The sequence below is a fragment of the Cherax quadricarinatus genome, chromosome 24, assembly GCF_038502225.1.
Source record: "Cherax quadricarinatus isolate ZL_2023a chromosome 24, ASM3850222v1, whole genome shotgun sequence".
NCBI lineage: Eukaryota > Metazoa > Arthropoda > Malacostraca > Decapoda > Parastacidae > Cherax > Cherax quadricarinatus.
The window spans coordinates 40,877,596-40,887,062 of record NC_091315.1 but is presented as its reverse complement, the minus strand read 5'-3'; the positions used below and the strand labels follow the sequence as shown (position 1 = coordinate 40,887,062).

Genomic DNA, 9,467 nt, shown 5'->3' with positions numbered 1-9,467 from the left:
CATCTTTACTTGGCTGGCAATCATCTATGATTCCACTGAAGACTATCTCAGACATTGCTATTGAGCATTTCCATATTGGACAGACTGTACAGTATCCAGTTAGTGATTTATCTGTCCTGATTACATCAGAAACTGGTGGATACTGGTACAGTGGTACCTTGACTTACGAGTTTAATTCATTGTGACCCAGCTCGTAACTCAATTTGCTCGTATATCCATTTTCCTCAGTGAAATTAATCGAAATGCCATTAATCCGTTCCAGCAGAATTCCTGGCTCTCGGGAGAAAATACTTCAGTATAACACTAATATAAACTCTGCAGCTTATTTATCTATCACAATTTATCTAATATGACATAATAAACAATGTAAATAACATAGAAACATGATATATACTTTAGAATGAATAAAATGTCATGTGATGAGTGGTGGTGGCCACTCCCGAGGTAAAAATAATTATCGCTAACCATATCCTCCCGTTCTTGCCCTTTGAGGTCTTATAAGAGAAAATAGTGTTTGTGAGGCTAACTGCACTAGATCACTAGTTTCATAAGTAAAACACTGAAACAAAAGCAATTTTTCTATGATTTCATGCTTTAATTCAGTGGACATCATCATCATCTCAGTGCTGTCCTTTGCACGTACTTTCTTAGGACTCGTGGTTAGAAAAAAGAAATTTGGCAAAATAGCTGCACATAAAGCACAAAATGCTGGGATACTGGTCAGATATTGTGGTGTTTGCTGCACCAACTAGTGGCGGCGTATCTGAAGCTCGCCCGTAACTCAGATTTTGGCTCGCAACTCAAAGCAAAAAATGGACCGAGTGACGGCTTGCAACTCGGAAAACTCATAAGTTGGGGTACTCGTAATTCAGCGTACCACTGTACATGCTGTCCTGTACACAGTAATACTGTAGAGCACTTTTTTGCTTGCTACATGTTCCTTTCTTTGTTGTGGGCATTATCTATGCTATCATCTAGACACCAGGCATCTAGGAGAAAGCTCATGAGGCAAATTTGATTATATTCCTTAAAAGCTACTACTAAACCAGTTACAGTTCCTTGAATCAAGAGCCTTTCATCAGGTACCCCTGAACATTAATATTAGAGGCATTGAACAGACCTCAAACTGCAAATCCAATGACTACAAATCTGCAAACACATTTTTTCTATAAAAATATAAATTGTGAACACCACCTTAATTGTATTGCAGTCAATGCAGCACCAGATTTAACAAAAAAAATTATATTCATGCAGCATGTATGGGAGGAGGAGTGGGGGGCATCAGGCGACCCATATGTCTTCATTGGACAGGAGCAGTTCCTGATGCAGATGGAACATGTCGTCAATACTAAGGACCTGCGTAAGAAAGTTGCTAGTCCCCTCGTTTACTTCTTTAAGGTACGATACTGCTAACAATATCACAACTTTTCTCATATGTATCTAGAAGCTCAATCACACAGTACAGGTGCCCCATATTACAAACATTTGTATATAGGAACCATCTAAAGTTTTAAAACTGCCAAGGCAATGCATGAACATGTGTAAACAAACATAATTTGCATTTATGCTATTTTTAGATAAAAACTATTTTTAAGTCGAAAAATCAAAGCTGCAACTTATAAGCTGGAACCCCTATATTGATATAAAAAATACAGTATGTAAATTTTTAAATGAAAATTAATTGCATATATTGATTACTGTTTATATTTTGCAGGCTGTAGACACAGATGGTAGTGGAGAGATATCTATTGAAGAATTCGAAGTCTTCTACACATGCTTGGGCCTGACAGAAGAGGTATGTTGTTATATACATTTTTTTTATTTAGATAAAAAATATATGTGGCATTTGAAATCACTAATGAAACTACATGTGATTGACTACTATACTTTCATTGGATTTAAAGATTATTGTACAGCTGGAAAGTGTGGTTGTGGCATACCTGACATACAGCAGAACACCCTTTGTCACACTTTTACCTTACAGTGAGCTATATGGTGTACATCTAGACATTCCTTGCAGGAAAGGCACAGAATGACACACATGTCCCATTATTCATTCAACAAGTTGCACTGCTGCATGACCCTGGTGGGTTTAGTGCTTAGTTTTGATTACAATCATTCAACAAGTGTATTGCCAAAAACATGCAAGCATCACAATTCAGATACCCCTCCAAACTGCAGCATCCCCACCCCTCCTTTATACCCTCCAATCTACAACTTTCTACAGGCACTGTGCTTCCCACCTCAAGGACTGGAGTCCAGTTATCTGGTTTTCCCTTATTCCCTCCATAAATGTCACATTGCTTTCACTCCAAGGTGGGGTGTTCTTGGTCCAAGGAATTGGACTTTTCCAACCTCTCTTCAATTAAGCCTGATTGCCCCGCTTTCCCCAGGTGCTGTACTACCTCTTTGGGTTTAAAGCTTTCTCCTAAATATATTCGACAGCACCTCAAACCATAAAAACTAATTTTCTCCACTCTCACCCATTATACTGCTGGATGCTCAAGCCCCTAAGGTTGAAACCTTTCCTGGGAATGGCCCCCTACTCCTCCTTCCTTCCACCCTATCACTCTTGATACCATTCTGCTTCATTCTCTCTAAATAATATCTATGGTAACCCCATACCATCTAATTTCAGCACTCCAAATAATAATCACATCACACTACTCTCAAACATGGCATTTCTACTGTCTCTGGCCTCCTCACTCTAACATTTAAAGGCCCATGCCTCACATCCATACAAGTGTTGGTACCACTATAATTAGTACAGTACATTCCATTTCATCTCCATGGATCAGACAAAGGAAACCAGGTAATAGCTGCTCCTTATCAAGAAGTCTCCCTTCAATCCCCACTGGGAAGGGAAATCTATATCCTACAAACGCTACCTCTTCTTCCCCACGATGCGACAGCATCATGTGAAAATCAAACCAGGAAATGGAGTAATTGAGGACTCCACCAAACTACCTTTAGCTACTGCTGTAAGGACCTGCTTGCAGATCAAGTTTACAGCAATCCACTCATTGAAGGATTCCTTCATTGTTCTCTGCACTGATGACACTGAAGCATCTAAGCTCATGGACAGTTCTGCTATCAAGGCCCTAAAAGACCGACAATTCACCATATCTCCATCTCCGTTCTTGAAGGTGAAACAATCAGTCTTTGTGAAATGGCTTGACAAAATTGTCACCTCTCTCTCAGATGAAGCACTGAAGATATCTATCAAGGAACAAAACACCTGGGCCTCGGTAGACAGCATTACCAAGATCCGTAATGCCTCTTCCATGATTAAGATATCTTTCTCAGACATCTCCATGGCTGCCCAAACTCACCCTCTGATGGACTGGCCATCTCTTATTACTACATATGCCCAAGCCATGTTGAACCAGAAAATTACACTCGTGTCTCCCCTTGCTGGACCTACTACTACAACCATACCACCAAGAGCTGCCCCATCAAGGACAAGAAATTTTGTTCTAACCGTGGAAATGGACACTACTTCAGATCCTGCACCACCACTACTGCTGCTCCAACATGTCTTAGCTACAAGAGTAATCATCATACTCTTGCAGCTAAATGTCCAGCCAGAAAAGAAATATCCAAAACAATTAAGGAATCTGAAGAACAACACCTCAGATTCTCCAACATACATATGCTGCCATAACTAAACTACAAGCTGACACCAAGATTCTACATGCCACACAACCTTCACCTAGCAACGCAACTCCCTTTCACTTCCTGACGGTGCTCTTTCAAAAGTGCTTTACTGCATTCTCCGCAAAGTCGTGAACTTCACTACGCCTGCAGACCTCTCTTCCTCTGCCCAAAATACTGTTCCTGAAACATCTCCAACAACATCAACATTTCCAACATCATCAACAACGAAGATTTGCTGACTCAGCCACCACCTATTATGTGTCTCAGCTGGCTGACAATTCACCAACACACCTCATCACTGCTTCTGTTGACCCAAAGTCACCTTCCAGTACCCATGTAGATTCGCCTACAGACTCCTCTTCTGAGGAAGAGGATAGTGAAGACACATGCCTTCATCCAACAGTGATACTATGACTGGCGTGGGACTATAAAAGACTCTATGCTGGATCTGTCAAGTTTGCCTGGGAACCACCACATCACTTCACATTGATGCAAGTACTGGAGTTTGTCAAACCATGCAGTTACACATTTAGACACAGGACACAAGTGTACCACCTCTTCCGAAGCAACTTCAAGAAAATTGTAAACGAATCTTCAACCAACCCTAAATAACAAGCACATTCAAAAAAAAAAACCCTACATGTGAGCTGCCCTCTTCTGTGACCATGCTTGCTGTCCAACTGTTCAAGACTTCCAACGAACTCGAGCCTGATGCAAGCACAGCCTGCTCTTGTGTTTTCCATTCTATCTCACGAGAGCTTAGCTGCTGGGTGTAACCCTGAATCTTTTTCTGTGACTACCTGGAGGGTATCCTGGCAATCAGCTCCCTCTTGAAGACAACCAGGGGTCTATTGGTAATTCCCCTTGTGGTTGGTGGGAGGCTGTTGAACAGTCTTGGGCCCCAGATGCTTATTGTGTTTTCTCTTAGTATACTAATGGCACCCCTACTTTTCACTGGGGGTATGTTGCATCGCCTGCCAAGTCCTTTGCTTTCGTAGGGAGTGATTTCTATGTGCAGATTAGGGACCAGTCCCTCCAGCATCTTCCAGGTGTAGATTATGATGCATCTCTCTCGTCTGCGCTTCAGTGAGTACAAGTCAAGTGTTTCCAATGCTCTTCTTTGCTTGTCTGGTCTTCCTCACTCGCTCCATTGGGGTCTTACCTAGACTCATTTGTTCGTTCCGTAGATAAGATTTCTTTCTGCAGATGTCTCGACTCTACTACTGCCCAACTCATCTATTCTACTTTGTTGCCCCATCTGCTGACAAGTCCACTTTCAAATATTTAACTACATTCACTTTCGTATTTTCTCCTACAAATCTAATATCCAATCTTTCACTGACTATACTTTTTGTTACTCTTTTAATCTAAATCAGTGTTCAATGCAGTTGAGCATCATTAGATTTAATGTAGATTAGACATTAATACATTACATTGAGGAAATAGTTTTGATGTTAGTATTATATGTTATCAGCAGTACACGCTGAACTCGCAAGGGTCATGTAGCACTGCAGGGAAAGGGTGCTAACAGTTTAATATGCTCGATTTGAAACCATTGAGGGTAGAGAGTATAACAGAAGTAGAGTTTGTAAGGGCAGTGAGGAATGGTAAATGAAGTATAATGAAAGGTTGTGCAATAAATCTGTTGCTGTCAACAAGTCAGAGGGAGTCTGTGTCAAAGGTGGGTCCGTAAGCAAGGAGGGTAGATAAAGTAAGTGTTAAGAGTGGTGACGACATCGGTTGATGTTAGTATTATTATTATTATTATAATCAAGGGGGAAGCGCTAAACCCGGAGGATTATACAGCGCCTGGGGGGGGGATATGTGGAAGGCATTCAGGCTTAATTCGGGGAACTGGAGCACAGATCCAATTCCCTAAATCAAGAGCCCCTCACCAACATAGTTGATGTTAGTAAAAATAATTCCCATTTTTTATTCACGAAAACCAGAGGTATGCTCACACTGTATATTACAGGATTTGTTTAAAATTTTGATGTTTTGCTCTTATATCTTCAAGCAATGACCCCTCATGGAAGGTTCCTTGATGTTGGTGAGGGGCTCTTGATTTAGGGAATTGGATCTGTGCTCCAGTTCCCCGAATTAAGCCTGAATGCCTTCCACATCCCCCCCTCCCCTGGGCGCTGTATAATCCTATGGGTTTAGCGCTTCCCCCTTGATTATAATAATAATAATAATTCAAGCAATGAGTAGTAGTAGACGTTAAGTTACAAAGTTATTTGTCATTTTGCTGTATTATAATAAAATATAAAACTAAACCAACAAGGGTCATGCAGCACTGCTACCATTTTCCTGTAATGTAAGAGTTTGTGAATTGATGTTTGTACTGTATTATATAATACTGTAATATGTTGTACAGTTTTTTTTATTTTGCACTGTTAAATTTAAACTTGTAAATGTTCCTGCAGGATGCTGCTCAATCCTTTGCAGCCATTGACAAGAATGGAGATGGAAAGTTGAGTAGGAAAGAATTTGTCAAGCTGGGCAGAGAATTCTTCCTCAGTGAAGATGAAACACAACCCAGCAAGCTTTTTTGGGGTCCACTCTCTGACTGAGCACACACCAGGATCTGCATATGTTTATACAGATGACAAAATTGGAAACTGCATGAAATAAAAATTCAAGGACATGCTCAACATATTTCTAAGCTAAACTATGATCTCAGTGCTTGACTTGTTAGGAAAAATATATCGTGACTGATCAAGGTAAACATGGTAACTTATTCTTAGTGATTACTGATTTAGGAAGGAAAAAAATTGGCAGCAAACTAATAAGGGAGAGGAAAGGGTGTCTGCTTTAGTGAAATATCCATTATATTAAAAATTTAGATTGAGCAGACAATGTATGCTTAATTGGTTGACTACCAGGCATGAACCCAATAAAGCAGTCTGCTGAATTGAAGACAGACCACTTGCATTCTAATGGAAATATTGTAAGTCACATTGCAGCTCCTGTCTTAGGATGTCACATTATAATTATTATTGTAATATTGGGTTATACTAGATTAAATTCTGCATATACAAAAAAAAAAAAAAAAAAAAAAAAAAAAAAAAAAAAAAAAAAAGGGAGACTGACAGATGCTAAGGAGGAACAAGGGTTGGGTTGCAAGAGTAAGTTTGTGATTTCATTGTGTACAGTTCTATAGAAAGGTTACGGACTAGTGATTGCAGGATATCAGACTGCAATCAGGATATTATATTATTATAATCAAGGGGAAGCGCTAAACCCGGAGGATTATACAGCACCTGGGGGGGGGGGGGGGACATGGAAGGCATTCAGGCTTAATTCGGGGAACTGGAGCACAGATCCAATTCCCTAAATCAAGAGCCCCTCACCAACATCAAGGAACCTTCCTTGAGGGGAATCAGGATATAAAAAAAACTAATACATATCAAAATGGTAATTAAAATGTTTATACATACATATAAATGAATGATAGTGCCTCTGGTACTCCAATTCCTGATTGGATGCACTTTCTTTTTTACTGTTTTGCACATATTTTACTCATGAAACTGTAATAACACAGTTGCAGACAAATCATAGAACAGGTGGGGCTCATAGCCATGGTTGACCCTTGTAGGTTTAGAACTTTTTTTTTATTACAATAATCATAGCCATGGCTATGAGCCCTTTCAACTCAGGACTACGAGTCCTAAAACTCAAGAGTTGTAGGACTCGGCTGCCATGGGTTCAAACCCCACCCCATTTTGTGATTTGATTAACAATAATAATAATTTATATGTATACATGCCTAAATCAGGAATGTATATGTATTTCTGGGCTGTTTCCTTTTAAGTTGTATGTAATATGTGTAATTATTGGAAATAATGCTGACAACAGTTAAATGGACACGTGTAACTTAATGTTACATTTATTCAGGCAATATTCCACTTACCAGGGTTATAAATTTTAAACATATGACACTACTGTCACTTGAGATACCTCAAATGACAACACCCATCACCACCACCCATCGTCATCTATCAGCAATGTTAGTGTAGTCCTGTATAGTTCTTTGTAGTGACATTTGGTGTGTGCTGTTGGTATATCAGAATCCATTAAAGCCAAATATACCACTCTTGCCCTTAAGGCAGAGATGCTTTGTTGATGCATACAGAGTAGGAATGTGTGCCCCAGGCTTTGCCCTTAGGCCAGTGGCCTACCTCAGTTCAAATCAGGTGCTAGGTTGAGGTGGACAAGTTTGGCTGCAGTTTCGTTGTGTACACCTTAGTTAAAATAAACTACAATATCAGAGGATGCCTTTTACTACTCCATTAGCTAGTGAACCCATGCTTTGCCCATCAATTTGGGGCATAGCAGATAATTATTATAATAAAAAAAGAAGCGCTAAGCCACAAGGGCTATACAGCACTGCAGGGCAGGAAAGAAGCAAGGGCAACAGGTGACAAAAGGGAGGTGGATGAGTATTATTATTATAATCAAAAAGAAGCGCTAAGCCACAAGGACTATACAGCGCTGCAGGGCAGGAAGGAAGCGAGGGCATCAGGTGGCAAAAGGGAGATGGATGAGCAACAGGTTACGGATAACAGCGGGGCAGTGGATGGTGAAAGGGTAAAGGGCAGCAAGAGACTGAACTAGAAAGGGCTGAGGGGAGTGCAAAAGGTATCATCAGAGTTTGTGGAGTAAATCAGTCGTTTTTAAGAAGTCAATGAGAGTCAGGATTAAAGGAGGGTCCATCAGCAAGAAGGGAAGGTAAAGAGAGAGTAGTAGAACGAAGACGACGACGGAGGTAAATTCTGCGTGCTCGTTGATAGAGGGGGCAGTCTAACAGAATGTGGCTAATCGATACTGGAACTTGACACTGCTCACAGAGAGGAGCAGGGTGCCTCTCCATGAGATACCCATGAGTAAGACGAGTGTGACCAATGCGAAGGCGGGAGAGAGTGGTCTCCCAACCTCGGCACTGATGACAAGAAGACGGCCAGTAACCTATGCTCGGTTTAACAGAATGAAGTTTGTTACCGAGCGGAGTTGACCAACGTTGTTGCCAACGGGTGTGAAGGTGGGTAGCTATTGCAGCAAAATAGTCCAGAAATGGAACACCTCTATAGGAAATTGGTATGTCATGTACTGCTGACCGCGCAGCAGTGTCTGCCTGTTCATTGCCCTGTACGTCGACATGACCAGGGACCCAACAAAAAACAATATCTTTATGCTTGGTAGAGATACGGCGTAGCCAAAGTTGGATACGGAGAACTAGGGGGAGAGATGTATCAAATTTTCGTACAGCCTGTAGAGCACTAAGGGAGTCTGAGACTACCACAAATGATGACAGGCATAGATGCGATACGAATAAGTGCTGCAAGAATGGCATACAATTCAGCAGTAAAAATGCTAGCCGAAGATAGTAAATGCCCTCACACGATGCTGTCCGGAAACACTGCTGCGAATCCGACACCGTCTGAAGACTTAGAGCCATCTGTGTACACAGCGATGGCATGAGAATGAGAGTGGAAGTGATCAAGAAAAAGAGAGCGGGAAGCCACCGTAGGCAGTTGGGCTTTCAAGCAAGGGAGTGAGAAAGAACAGACCCGAACAGCTGGAACTTCCCAGGGGGGTAGAGAAAAGTGAGATGCTACATGAACATATAAAGGTGGTAACTGAAGGGAAGACAAGAGCGAATGTAGGCGAAGAGAAAAGGGACAGAGCAAACAGGGGCGGCGAACAAATAAAGAATGTCTACTAATATCGGTGCAGCGCTGTATAGCCCTTGTGGCTTAGCGCTTCTTTTTGATTATAATAATAAAATACTAATATTGGTGACCATTCTA

At 41.0% G+C, this 9,467-nt stretch overlaps 1 protein-coding gene across 4 annotated transcripts in view; it reads left to right on the top strand.

Annotated features, from left to right (window-relative positions):
- The window catches only part of CBP (sarcoplasmic calcium-binding protein), an 88,987-nt gene extending 81,058 nt beyond the window's left edge, over positions 1-7,929 (top strand). For all 4 annotated transcript variants that reach the window (XM_053779767.2, XM_070088409.1, XM_070088410.1 and 1 more), the window contains 3 exons: positions 1,255-1,398; positions 1,715-1,795; positions 6,084-7,929. In XM_053779767.2, coding sequence (XP_053635742.2) covers positions 1,255-1,398; positions 1,715-1,795; positions 6,084-6,230 — 372 coding nt within the window. In that variant the 3' untranslated portion in view covers positions 6,231-7,929. The remainder of the gene's footprint in view (positions 1-1,254; positions 1,399-1,714; positions 1,796-6,083) is intronic.
- Positions 7,930-9,467: the final 1,538 nt, after the last annotated feature.